Genomic DNA, 13,808 nt, shown 5'->3' with positions numbered 1-13,808 from the left:
TCTTTTTTAAATAGTTTGATATCCATCCGTTTCCCTTTCCTATATCAATAAAAACCCTTCTTAATTCTGTTGATTATATAATATCACTTATTATACTTTCTATATATTATTTTGTCGTTAGAGTAAAAGTGTTCTGTGCAAAGAGAATTTAAACACTACGTTCATGGTTCTGTGGACACAAGTGATTGATTGACATTGTTTTAATGATATTCTATTTATTATTGCCATTCCTTTAAATGGCTGGGTTCAGCTTTCATTAGCCAGACTCTATCACCTTATTTTTATTTTTATTTACTATAATTATATAATTTGTTTATTTCGCTTAGTCTGTAAATTTTGTATCCATTTATTTTCCTACTTTTATCTTATCCATACCAAAATTTGAAAGCTCTCGTGTTGCCAATTAATGCGATTCGTTTCCCTACCTTGGAATAAACAAAAACACTTCGATGTAGAACATACAAGAAAACTGCCAACATGAAATAAATTATTAAGTAAAACTTGAAGCCAGCGGATGCATGGAATGTGCGGGCCAAAATCTTCAAAAAGGGGTGGAAATAAAGAAGTAAACTCTGACATATCTGTCATTAGTACATTTTTTTTGTAGGCATTATTGTCTGTCTATTGATATTGACAATTGACATGTCTCGTTACCAGGCCATAAAATCCAAAAAAAAAACAATTGACATGCAGATAAAGTGACTTGCAGCTTTCAAAATTGAAAATATTGAACATTTTCAATAGAATTTGGATTCTCATTATTCGAAAATACCGCTTAGTGATTACTGTCTATAATAGGAAACTAAGAATATTAGATCATCTGAAAAACAAAGATACAAAATGGTATAGTTATATATTAGTACTGTTCAATATTTGGAGGATGAATACGTTTAAAATGTGTTTATAATAAAATGCTTTCAATTACAGAGTTTCGGACTTCCTTCAGTGAAAGTAAAACCAGAACATGAAACTGAAATCGCTGGACATGAAGGATCGTTTGGAGTACCAAATCCAATGGTTTCTGGTCTTAGTTCAACAAGAAACAAACTGGCTTTGGCACACCCATTAGAAGCATCAGAAAAAAAGGTATATTTATCTCGATATGCCGACACTTCTCTATTCCATCTTATATATAAAATTCTCGTGTCACAATGTTCGTTCCCGTACTCCTCCGAAACGGCTTGACCAATTCTCATGAATTTTGTGAGCATATTGAGTAGGTCTGAGAATCGGCCAACATCTATTTTTCATCCCCCTAAATGTTAATGATGGTCCACACGAAATTTTTTTTTATTTTTTTTGACATTTTCTTCAAATTTCATTGATTATGAGTCAGCCTTAAAAAACATACAACTTCAAATTTTCACCCATCTAGGATCAACAGTTACTTTTGTATCGCGATTTTAATATCGGCAATAGAACATTTGCTGGGTCAGCTAGTAGTCTATATATTTCATTTCATTATTATATTTAGTATAATTTTTACCTGAATATCAATTAACCATAAGAACAAAAATCTGTCATACATGCAAATTACGGATACTGTAATGCCAAAGAAATATTATTTTTAAGATAATAAGAAAAACTTCCCTAATGCCTTGTCAACATTTATTAATATTTTACATATTTCATTTTAAAAGTTAAAGTATTTAAAGCTAATCTATGTTATTATTCATTCATTTTTAACTTCCTGCTATTGAAACAAAATAAGAAATAACATAACATTACACAGTTTCATGTCTGTATTCCTGAAGGGTTAGAGGTGTATTTTTTCCACCCACATTTCACTATGTTTAAATCCCACGTAATAGGGGGCGTGAGAAATTTCCTATGAAAAACTCAATAACTGCCCCATTCCATACCCGGGTACAAAACCCGGTCCGGGAATGGAGTACATATTATTAATACGAGGATGGTCAAAGATATCCATATTTGACAAAAAAAATCCATGAAGAACAATTTCTTAATAGGGAGTCTATTAGAATTATCTTTATTGGATAAAACATTTATGAATTAAAATGTCAAGACTCATTTGCCCAGTAATAAGAACAGCTACAGGGCCATTCAGACCAAACCATAATAATGCATACACATTTTTGCTTCACGGCAGAAAAAGGTGCCGTTGTGGTACCCATAATCTACAATTACAAAATTGGAATTATTTTCAATGTAACTTGAAGAAAACTTCAAATAATTCTACATTGAAGTATGTGTATATGCCTTTAGAATAGACATTTACACACACACAGAGCAGTAAATATCCTGTTTCAAAGCACAATTCAAAGAGTATTAACACAGACAGGCCGATCTTTTCAACCTAACATATTTAAAAAAACACAAAATGTAAAAACACAGTCACAATTACACTAGTTTTTATCTTTTAAACATGTTTTATTTAAATTTGTAACACTCGCGGAAATCAAAGTAAATACTAACATAACATAGTTTCATAATAAGATTAGAATTAAAATAAATCTTTATTGGGTAATACAAATTTAGAAGTATTTTCATACATACAAAATAACTTTGTCTTCATGGCAAAATGAGAACACAGATTGCTTCACAGCTGCAATGAATCGTAGGCATTTTACTATTATCTGATATTATGTCACATATACATTTTTCATCTGTTTAAGGTCAAAGAGAGTTCAAAAAAACAGCTGAGTAAGGTTGAGGGAATCATACTTTTTGCGAAAACTTAGCACTTTAAATATTGTATTAAAATATAATGCTAATTCATTTCTGACTTCACATAGTCATTAGAGATGACCTAAGGAATGTCTGGTTGAAAGCATAGTATACCCATTTAGTTTCACCTTGTATATTGAGAGGCAACAGTCAAGATGTTTATTTCTTTATATTTTGCTCTCAATGATTCTTTAGGACATAGGTTATACATAGCGCTCAGAACTAGCAACAATCTTAAACAATACACAGTTAACAATTAAAATGAGGTAATATGGTCTTAATCACATAAGCTATTATATTGAATATCTTATATTTTCAGTACCATTTAAATGAAGAGAAAATGAACATGGCAATGCTTAGAAATATTCAAGGTCTTCATGCACCCATGAAGCTTAGCCTGGAAAGAAAATTTGCAAGCAAGGTATATTAATTATTATTGCTCAATATAAGAAAGTTAGAAGCGTAATAAACTGCTGCAAAAGTCGGGCGGTGATGCCTGGTATCTGTGTCTTTGCTCACTGTTTATGGATATAAAAAAAACAATTTCTATTTGTGGCTAGACATATCAATTAAAAATGAAAAGGAACTTTTATTACAAATAAAATTATACCATTAACATTTATTGGTGAACAAAAATCTCATTCCTAATGTACATACTGTATTATTACTATAGGTGTAAATCTTACAGAAAACTATACAAAAAATTTATGTTATTACTATAGTTAAAAATTTATTATTAGCTCAATTAGATTTTATTACTAATGTGCTTTTGAGTACTTTTCTGTTCTCTAAACTAAATAGGTAACTTGGGTCTTTAAAGATAAATAAACTGTTTTCATGTTCACTAAAAATAATATTTGAAAAGAAACTTATTTCCCAATAAAATAATAAGTCTTAATGTTTGTCCTATCCTTTACTAAATAACTTCAATATTTACAGATTGGCCGCTTACCCTTCCTACCAAGCTCTAACTTACAACATGATGTTCTTACTGGAAGATATTTGGACATTGGTTTTGAAGACATCCTCAACACACCTGAACTCCGTGAAGTAGCTCCTCAGCCCCACGCTTTTGTTGAAAGATCATTAGGAATACTTTAAACTGTTGTAGTATCTAAATTTTTAATAAAATAAGTTTATACATTCTACAATTTTCTTGAAGATTAAATAAAACACACAAAATATAAGGTTGTGAGTTATTTTATTATATATCTTAACTTTTCAACAAAACAAATTAATTTTCTTTTATGATATCCAATATTCTTAATTTACAAATCTTCTTAACCTCATTGATCCCAATTTCTATTTCCTGTTCTTTTGTATTGTTATATCGAGTTTGTAATCCATTGATTATAGATTGAACTTTGTTTTCCCGGGCACAAATGATAAACGGAAATCCAAATTTTTCTTTGTATCTGTAATAACAAGAACAAACTTTTTAAGTATAATAATCGTCGACTAACTTAGCTAATTGTACAGCTAGACTCATCCACTCAAATAGCTAATTTATTTATTGATTACCGTGGTGTTACGAGCAGTGTATGGGTAACCTCGTTTCGTTTGTGAGCATTGAGCCTCTTCCACAAAAAAGAGAAAAAGTTATAATTGTATGTAGCGCCATCTACTTATAATATTTCAAATCATTACCTGTGGCAAGATAATAGTGCTTGATACTTCTGTAGTTGTAGTGAAGATGGCGCTAAATACAATAATAAAATGTTACATATAACTTATAGGTGGCAGCACCTACCATAACATATTGTAAGTATCCACCCCTACCTACTCTTGGATTAAAACTTTAAATGAGAATTATTTGTTTATTTTATTTACAGTTCTTTTTGCTAGATTATAACTCGTCAAATAATTTTAAAAAGTGGAGGTCTGAGTTCTCAAACTACATCAAGTAAAAAACAAAATTATTGAAGAATGTTATTTTCTGAAAAATCATATCGTGATTGCAGATAGCCTATATGACAAGAGTATGGGTGCGATTGAAAAGTGGAAGAAAGTCATCGAAGGGTTTTCGAATACCGAAATCCCTAACATTTACCGAATTTTATCCTTTGTTTTTAGCATTCCTAGCTCAAACTGTTTCGTGGAAAGGGTTTTTTCACAGATGGTACTGAAATGGACTGATGTAAGAAATGTACCCCTAATTTAATAAAAAGCGAATTGATGACTGTTTTTAATTACGATTATAATTGTATTGATTTTTACAGATATGTTAAAACGAATAAAAATATGTTAAAACTGACTCGATCCTCGGAATAATATCAAAAATAATATAAATTGGCTAATTAATTTTGTTTTTTATTTGTCCCGGGTAAAAAACTGAAATCCCGTATTTATTTGCCCATTTAATCATTTGTCCCTCGTAGGCTGAAAAAAATCTGGCAAGCCTACGTATATATAATGTTTTATTAGTGAACTAATTGAAATAAAACAAACTGGGTAGGTACCTAAACAATAAGCAGTGAAAACTACTAAGTCGTTGGAATTAGCAGAGTTCTTTCCGCAAAGGCAAATAAACAAAAATATAAATGATTCTGTTTTTAATGCCTCAAATATTTTTATACCAAGTTTTTACCTATCCCCACAGAGGCGAGACATCGATCAGTTACCTACATTTTTATTATTAAACCTTGTTCTAGTATTTTCTTTTTAATAAGATTTATGTAAGTTTTGTTAGTTAAAAATATATTTTTAGAGACAATAATTATATCATGCTGTAGGTAGTCTGCTTGTCAACTTACCGCTCGTTGCATATATCGATCATTGTTTTTTGTATCAACGTCAACTTATCGAGACCGGCACTCTGTTGCTCCTCTGTCGACTCTTTGGTCAATTCTCCCTGGGAGGCCAGGCGACCCGCAAGGTCAGGATGTAGTTTTAATATTACCAATTTTTCTACAACAATATAAAAAATAGTAAATTATGTGACCATAATAAAATATTGTTAAAATAGTTTCATTTAAGAAATAGTTTTCTCACATTACATATAGATAGTTAGTTAGTACCTAGCTATATACCTACTCTTATTTTTTCTTCCGATGTAGGTACCTATGTATATATGTGTAGGTATGTAGTAACTATAAACTACCTACAATCTAATATAACCTACTATCTAATATAAGTACCTATTAGTTTAAACTCGTTATAGCTAATTTAAACTAATATTAGGTATATGGAGGGAGATTTAATATTATATACTTGTAAGTATTTAGTTACGTATTCTTTTATTGCAATAATTTATATTTCGCAAACTATTCAATAGGTAATAATTATTGTAACCTCTATGTCTCTCTAATATTTTGTTCTGGAATAAATTCAAATGTTCAAATTCATATATTTTTTATACATTTGATAATTATTATCACATAATGAAAGTCAAAAACTACGAATTGCAATAATTTATATTTCGCAAACTATTCAATAGGTAATAATTATTGTAACCTCTATGTCTCTCTAATATTTTGTTCTGGAATAAATTCAAATGTTCAAATTCATATATTTTTTATACATTTGATAATTATTATCACATAATGAAAGTCAAAAACTACGAAGGTAACTCCTACCTACCAGTGACGCCAATTTTAATTAACACAAAGAGGATGTAAATAGATACTGTCTACGTAAATGAAAATAAGACGTTAATAACTAAGTATGCTGTACTTACAGTAATATTAAATATTTTAATAAATCTGAATAATGTTAAATATCTTTATTACTTAAGTTGGTATTATGCCTACATCAATTAATAATGTTCATGATATATATAAATTAATTTTAAGCAATTTAAATGTCCATTACTCTGAAACTTAACCAAGATTTGAAAAGCGACACTATTGCTCCGAGTAAATTAGTCTTTTTGGGCGTTCTATGACCTTAGTATTACCTAGGTACCGATATAGGCTATATCATATACATTATTAATTTAGTACACACATATTTTAACTAGAGTAGGTAGATAAACACGGTGTGTGTAAAGAACGAGAACCAAACGACAGAAACAAAAACTTCATGAACGCGAGGTACCTAATACGAAATACAACTATCACCGAGCGAGTCTCTCTTACGTTGGCTCGAGCCGTTTACTAAAACTAGCGTTACAGAACGTGATGGTTCAGTCTCATTCTAACCCACAAAATAAAACCCTGGGCGTGTAAAGAAGTTTTCACTTCAAAGTATATATTATGTGTGTACTAGCTGATGCCCGTGACGTCGTCTGCGGAGATGCCATAAAGCAGACAAAATACTATCTATCTAGCGTGGTAATATATGTAGATAGCATACAATATGTTGTCCCAATCTTGTTTATATACATGCACGATTATAATTAAATATATTCAGTAGTTTTGCGTTTAGCCGGACATGTTATTATAATATGCTGGCAAACAAAAAAAAATATATGCATTTATGTTTTGGGATTCTGTGTTTGTAAACACATAGCAATTAGGTAGTATTCTTCAAAAAAATAGTCCATGAACAGTTTTTACTTCTTTACGATTTTATTATATGTGTACCTACAATCTATTAATAATAAGTATAATCATGTATGTTATAGCATGGTACGTCATGCTGCGTCTTGTGGCAGCGTTGTGTGCCGGGTCGTCTCCTTCCCTCAAAATATATGTGCGAAAATAACGACGACTGATCCATGCGTCAACTCTTGAACGGGTGGTGCTTGTGGTGCCAGGTCGACCTGTCATACTTAGTTAATAAATCATTGTACTTGCTGGATGCAATTACTAATTGTGACAGTAATCACGACCATCATGTTCACGAAGCATCCTTACATAAACAATGAGTTCAAGCTCTAAAGGTTTATGCATCCAATATACGATAATTTATAATATTTATAACAGTTTTTTCTTTATTACTTTTCATGAAATAATTTATATTATGTAGGTATATTACAGTCATTGTAAAACATTGATTGAAAAGAGTGGCCGTTGAGTTTCTTATAATAATATTATGTTCTTCTCACAAGCTCAAACTTTTTATGAACATATTATGATAAACTCATTAATTTAATAGAAATATTTGTAGTGACGATTCAAAACCGCTTAGTTTAAGCCTAATTGAATAAAGTTCATTTGACTGTGAGTATAAGTAAGTACTAGATACCTAAATAGGTACCAATAGCACCTCGTGGAGTCGTGCTATACCTAAATAGGTACCAATCTTGCCTCATGCCAATCATTTTTGACCTATTGTAGCCCTGTTTGGGGTGGAGCCTGCGTAACTATTATGTTAAGTCTAGAAAGAGCTCAAAGAGCTATTCTAAAGATAATGCTTTATAAACCTAATAATAAAGTGGGAGGCTCCTTTGCACAATGGATGTCAGCTAGATTATGGGTACCACAACGGCGCCCATTTCTGTCGTGAAGCAGGAGTGTGTAAACATTACTGTGTTTCGGTCTGAAAGGCGCCGAAGCTAGTGAAATTACTGGGCAAATGAAACTTAACATCTTGTCTCAAGGTGACGAGCGCAACTGGGGTGCCGCTCAGAATTTTAGGGTTTTTAAAAAAAAACCTATCCGATACTCTACCTTACTTTACTCAGAATACCAAGTTTTAAGCCTGGCAACTATATTATATTCTTCGGAGTATATTAAGAAAACATGCTACCCTACCCCTCAATGTGACTGATCTTGGAAGACAGCGCACCCAAATATGTCCCATAATAAAATGTAAAACGGCCTTCGCGAAACGTCAATATGATGCTCTCTCCTCTAAACTTTACAATAAGATTCATGAGACGACTTTTATCTACACACTAAGCAATTTTGAGGCAAAAAAGAAAACCACCGTCTATCTTAAACAATTATCATATTCAGAAACGGAAAGTCTACTGTAACCTACTCCCTAAGAGTTAAACACACACACATACAAATTATTTTTATCTATTATTAATTGTTTCGCTTGTGTTTGTCATTTGTCGAGGAATCACTGACCCCGAAGATACAGTTTTAACTTGTTCTGGGGTCAGAGGTCCCACCCCTTTTAATATCACTGCAAAACCGTTTCTCAATATTATTATTACTATTAACGATAAAAATATGAGTAAATTTATTGAATTAGGCGTTACTTTGCGGAAATCCATAATTATACACTTGATTTAAGTTTTCTTTAGTGTTAATTCCGCCAATATTTGTTTTCAAAACTGAACTGACGGCCGTGTTGTCTCGCCAAAATCAGTCTCGTGCCAGATTTTGGCGAGACAACACGTCCTGCGGATGCCTCGTGTAGAGGCGAAACACGTATCGAATTGTTTTGAAAACAAATATTGGCGGAATTAACACTAAAGAAAACTTCAATCATTTGCATAAAAATATGAGTATAAATAAAATTAAATGAAGTATTATTATTATCTACTAACAATTAGATTGTTAGCGACTAAAAATCACACAATCTCAACACTTTCCAACAATACAACAACAGATACTCACCTTCGAGACAAAGATTGTCTAAATATTTGTGGAACGCAGTACAAAGTTCAGCGATGTCACGGAACGGGCGGCATTTCTTTACTTGTTCCGCCGCGTCTTGACACAGCTCTATCACATTCTTAAACACCCACTGGAACTGCTCTTCAGGCATACCATTTACTTCAGATATACTCACACGAGACATTGTACACGACTGTCTTGAAACAATATGGACTTAAACTGGACGTCATTAGGTCATTAGTTCACGTTGTGATAAGCACAGTAATGACTTGTTTACATACAACTGTGCAGACAGATTCAACATTATTATCTTACGGCCGTTTTTATTAACATATCTCTAGTTACGGATACATTGCTGTCACCATTTAATGACAAGATCTTATCTATCCATAGTTATGTCCAATATAGTTATAGTCCAATGCTTTATGTCGATAGGTTATTGAAATGTAAGTAAGCGTAAAGGAAATGATTTGTCTACCTCTAAGTACTATCGTAAGTTAAACTAAGGATAGATAGGTTATTGAAAACGGCCCTTAGTATTAGTTCTTATACTGATGTTATACATATGTTACAGGTACTTACATGTGGTCATTGCCTGTAAGTGCAATAACATTTAGATTTATTTAGAATAATATTGAATGTAATTAGATAGTGATTATGGTGTTAGCGATGCTAATAAATAAATTAATTAATTATGTTGTTAGTATTGTTTCAAGGCGAAAAAGACTTAAATAATTGCTAATATTTATGAATTATGTTACTTTTTAACCGACTTCAAAAAAGGAGGTGTCATCCAAGATAGGCTTGTAACTACATACATAGTTATAGGTGAGATGTGCTTGAGTCGTGAGGAGGTGAGAGGCGAGAGCGGGTCGCGGCGGAAGGACACCGATTCCAAAAATTACAATAATCGTAACTAGAATTATATTGTATAAAAATACGCAATTATTTTTATACTTTTTAGTGCATATTATATCTATTGTTTTGGAATAGTGTTTTTGAAGTCGGTTGTTTTGTTGTTAAAAATTCTTTTAAGCGTTGTTTTCACTAGATAGGTGATCACCTCCGCCTGTTTTAAAAGACCTACGCCGCCGGCTTTTTACGTGTGTATCTAAGTGAGTATGAGACAAAAATGTACCGATTATTTTGGTTTATGATGGTTATAGGTCATTAACGTTCAATAAACAACAAGATTCCCAATCGCCTATTAAAAGGTCGTCAAAAAAATCCGAGCGGCATTTTAAATTCGTATACATTATCTTATACAAATAAATAAGATTAAAAAATCATTCAAATTAACACCTTATTTTGTTCCAGTAATGTTCAAAGTCTATTGTATATGCTCATTAGAAGTAGTAACTAGATACGTCACGCGCTAAAAGGATGCGAACACGAAGCAAGAACATGTAATTATTTAGCAAAATGAAAACGACAAGTTAATAATACATTTTGTTAATTTGAAGGGGCAGTACCTACCTACTTACCTGAACAACGACACTCCTTCCTTTTTAAGTTTGTTTAATTGGACAGTTTTTCACTGAACACTGGAAAAGTGCAATAAGAATGGCATTTTCCTATATTTGGGACCAGTGATACGTTGCACTGCACCGTCGCGTCGCGTCGTAATTTTTGGCTTGGATTTAGTATCATTCGCATAGTTAGGAGTTGAGATGTAAATTATATTAAAGCTGGTAGATATTGGATATCTGACCATAACGTTACTATTCTTATTAAAAGGTAATGTATATTTTTAGACAAATTGCAAAAAATGTTTCTAACCTCAAATCAGCTAAAAAGCAATAATGGAGTGCACAGAAGCAGACTTCTGTAAAGAAGTTTTCACTTCAAAGAATATATTAAGTGTGTTCAGAAACTATCACCGAAAACGATTGACATAGGTAAATGGCAAAAATGGCTTATGGGGGTCGAATATTAATATTTAGAATTCAATGACGAGTAGTCGAGTTTAACTGTCATATAACACCATCTAAATAGACCCAAAAATAAAAATATTTATTATATGAAAATAAATAGGTACTTATTAGTATATTCAAATAAAAACTTATAATTCCGTTCAAGTGAACGTAATCGTGTAAAACTTACGTATTTCATTGTTAAATATTGATCACTCGTCTTTGAATTCGAGAGGTCGACTCTCAAGAAATGACCCCAGGATGCCATTTTGGACATATTATTATGTGTTTATTTTTATAACAACCTAGAAATGCTTAGAAGAAAGTTAGTGTACCTACCTACTAGTTATCGTGGCTGTGTATAAGACGCCACTGGAAGTACTTAGTATGTAAAAGCGAGCGAATTGAGTTTTAGACTTGGAGTCGTACCCTGACTCGGACAGGTTAGGTGGAAGATGATGACGGGCATGGCTCGGGTGTTTTTTTTCTTCTCTCAGGCTTCTACTTGGCCTTTTAAGCAACTTTTATGTTTTAGGATTAGGTTACATTATTTTAATTTTCCAGCAGCGACCCGTGCCACCAGTGCTAAGAATCCTCCCACTGCTAACAAAAGAAAGATACATTAGGTTTGGACTCTAAAGCTTTGTAAAGTTAGTAGGTACCTAAACTATACTTCTGTAATTTTCATTTAGGTACGGCGCTGATTCTGGAAGTGTACTATATATACTTACCTATAACTGGAACATGGAAAAGTTTATAATCTGTAACAAAATGATCGCCGTGTAATAATACCTTTATTTATGTGTGTGGATTGATGAATCTACTGTACTCAATAATTGTTGTGTATTCCTTATTACCTTACGTATCTACTTAAGGTATTAAGTACCTATATTTTGTCTTTAAAGTATTATGGTTGCATCACTTTATAGTTATATTATATTGTACCTAATTAAAATGATTTGTACAAAGGTGAAGCTGCAAATATTGGTTTAAAAGAGTCGCTAGTCGTCAAATAGGCACAGAACATTTGTCATGTCAAACAGCCTGTTTAGTGGTATTTATACGGGTCAGTATGAATAAAGTGACTTTGATTTGATAGTGTCGGAGAATCCTTTATCGTTCGCAATCGAACTTGCACAACTGGCAGAGGAATTGGTAGTAGGTTTAGGAGGTTCAGGTTTTAAATATCCACCAGCGTTAGGTAGATATTAGGACCTCTAAGTGAAGCCTGCAAAGGGTTTAATCGTCACATTTGATAGACGAAGCAACTGAACAACATGAACACTTTAGATCATTTATTCGTATAGATAGACTGTGACATCTGTGAAAACGTTGAAAAAAATAGAGGTTGACAGTTAACCTCTATTTTGAGTAATTCACGTAGACTAACACAAACTGTCGTACAAATACACGCACACTAAACTAATATTCCTGTTGTTATTGGTCGTCTTATAGCAAGAGACTCTATCTAGACGTAAGTATAAATTGATGCACACCATATTTCATTTTGTTTGTTCTCAATGACAAGTTAAAGAGGAACAAAGCGACATTTATGTGTCAGCGGTGCGGTTATACTGGGCGCGAATGTTGTATAAATCACTATGTTAAAGCGAGATCTCGGTAACGACTCCTGAGGGAGGGCGCCGCGACAAATGGCTGCCGAGGGCCGGGACTGAGGAACCTTCCCTCGCATACACTCGCAATATGAATGCAAACTCAATTTAATTGTGTTTCAAATTTCATAACCAGTCTTATAGCAATTGTGTTAATTTTTTATGGTTATAATTTAAATATACGACAGTCCATTTTTATAATAGTTCCTTTAAGCCGAATATTTTTAGAAGTTCAAAACCATGAATAGACAAGGAAAATGAATACACAGGCTCCCAAAGAAAAATTTAAAGAAATAAATATTATGACTGCTCATTGTCAGTATATTTATGAAAATTTAATATATGTTCACAAAAACGACAAACGACGCCTTTATGCTCTTAATTTTCATTATAATAACAATAGAAATAAGGAATTGTTTGTAATTAATTCTAGTAGGCTTCATAAGATACATATCCCAGCCACTGTTCAGGCATTATCTACAACTAAATTTAAATGTTTTATTAAAAAATGGCTCTCTCTAAATCCTACTACTCCACAGCTGAATATCTAAGTGACCGGACAGCCTGGGACTAGATTATGATTATTTTATAGCAATATCAATGACAGTACAATATTGTATATTTCATTAAAAACAGCTCAAAAAAAGAATGCTGGGAGAGTAACTTGCGCCGCTTACTCTCTCTCAGAGCGCCATTTGTTTCCTAAGCGGTAGTAGTCTAATATATTAGAAATGACATCAAAAATAATTCCAAAGGAACCAATTTTGAGAAAATAAATACCATTTATGCCTTTTCGTAAGATATTAAATTAGATTCGCGAGAAGACATTTTGAATAATAATATCTTTTGGGTAAGATTTTATACATTACTAGCTGACCCAGCAAACGTTGTATTGCCGATATTAAAATCGCGATACAAAAGTAACTGTTGATCGTAGATGCGTGAAAATTTGAAGTTGTATGTATTTTTTAATGCTGACTCATAATCAAACAAATTTGAAAAAAAATGTCAAAGAAATTTAAAAAAAAAAATCGTGTGGACCATCCTTAACATTTAGGGGGGTGAAAAATAGATGTTGTCCGATTGTCACACCTACCCAATATGCACTCAAAATTTCATGAGAATCGGTCAAGCCGTTTCGG

At 32.3% G+C, this 13,808-nt stretch overlaps 2 protein-coding genes across 2 annotated transcripts; one reads left to right on the top strand and one right to left on the bottom strand.

Moving 5' to 3' along the window:
• The first annotated feature begins 677 nt into the window (after positions 1 to 677).
• Positions 678 to 3,875, top strand: LOC126970681 (proteasome maturation protein). Its single transcript, XM_050816774.1, has 4 exons — positions 678 to 843; positions 928 to 1,086; positions 3,008 to 3,109; positions 3,628 to 3,875. The coding sequence occupies exons 1-4, from the start codon at positions 841 to 843 to the stop codon at positions 3,787 to 3,789; spliced, it is 426 nt and encodes a 141-aa protein (XP_050672731.1). The 5' UTR covers positions 678 to 840; the 3' UTR covers positions 3,790 to 3,875.
• LOC126970674 (2-oxo-4-hydroxy-4-carboxy-5-ureidoimidazoline decarboxylase-like) lies at positions 3,873 to 9,364 on the bottom strand. Its single transcript, XM_050816764.1, has 3 exons — positions 9,141 to 9,364; positions 5,442 to 5,595; positions 3,873 to 4,103 (listed from the first exon to the last, which is right to left on the bottom strand). Exons 1-3 carry the CDS (start codon positions 9,322 to 9,324, stop codon positions 3,923 to 3,925), a joined length of 519 nt encoding a protein of 172 aa, XP_050672721.1. The 5' UTR covers positions 9,325 to 9,364; the 3' UTR covers positions 3,873 to 3,922.
• Between the last annotated feature and the right edge of the window lie 4,444 nt (positions 9,365 to 13,808).

This window comes from Leptidea sinapis, chromosome 21 (assembly GCF_905404315.1).
Source record: "Leptidea sinapis chromosome 21, ilLepSina1.1, whole genome shotgun sequence".
Lineage (NCBI taxonomy): Eukaryota > Metazoa > Arthropoda > Insecta > Lepidoptera > Pieridae > Leptidea > Leptidea sinapis.
The sequence above is the reverse complement of the archived record's forward strand: the minus strand, read 5'-3'. Positions and strand labels throughout refer to the sequence as shown.

Bases quoted from the DNA above. Each gene is read 5' to 3' on its own strand.
- LOC126970681 (XM_050816774.1), top strand. The intron at 1,087-3,007 runs GTATATTTATCT...TTATATTTTCAG, and splicing joins TAGAAGCATCAGAAAAAAAG to TACCATTTAAATGAAGAGAA. The intron at 3,110-3,627 runs GTATATTAATTA...CAATATTTACAG, and splicing joins AAAGAAAATTTGCAAGCAAG to ATTGGCCGCTTACCCTTCCT.
- LOC126970674 (XM_050816764.1), bottom strand. From the start codon at position 9,324: ATGTCTCGTGTGAGTATATCTGAAGTAAATGGTATGCCTGAAGAGCAG. The intron at 5,596-9,140 runs GTGAGTATCTGT...ATATTGTTGTAG, and splicing joins AGACAATCTTTGTCTCGAAG to AAAAATTGGTAATATTAAAA. The intron at 4,104-5,441 runs GTAAGTTGACAA...TTGTTATTACAG, and splicing joins ATCGATATATGCAACGAGCG to ATACAAAGAAAAATTTGGAT.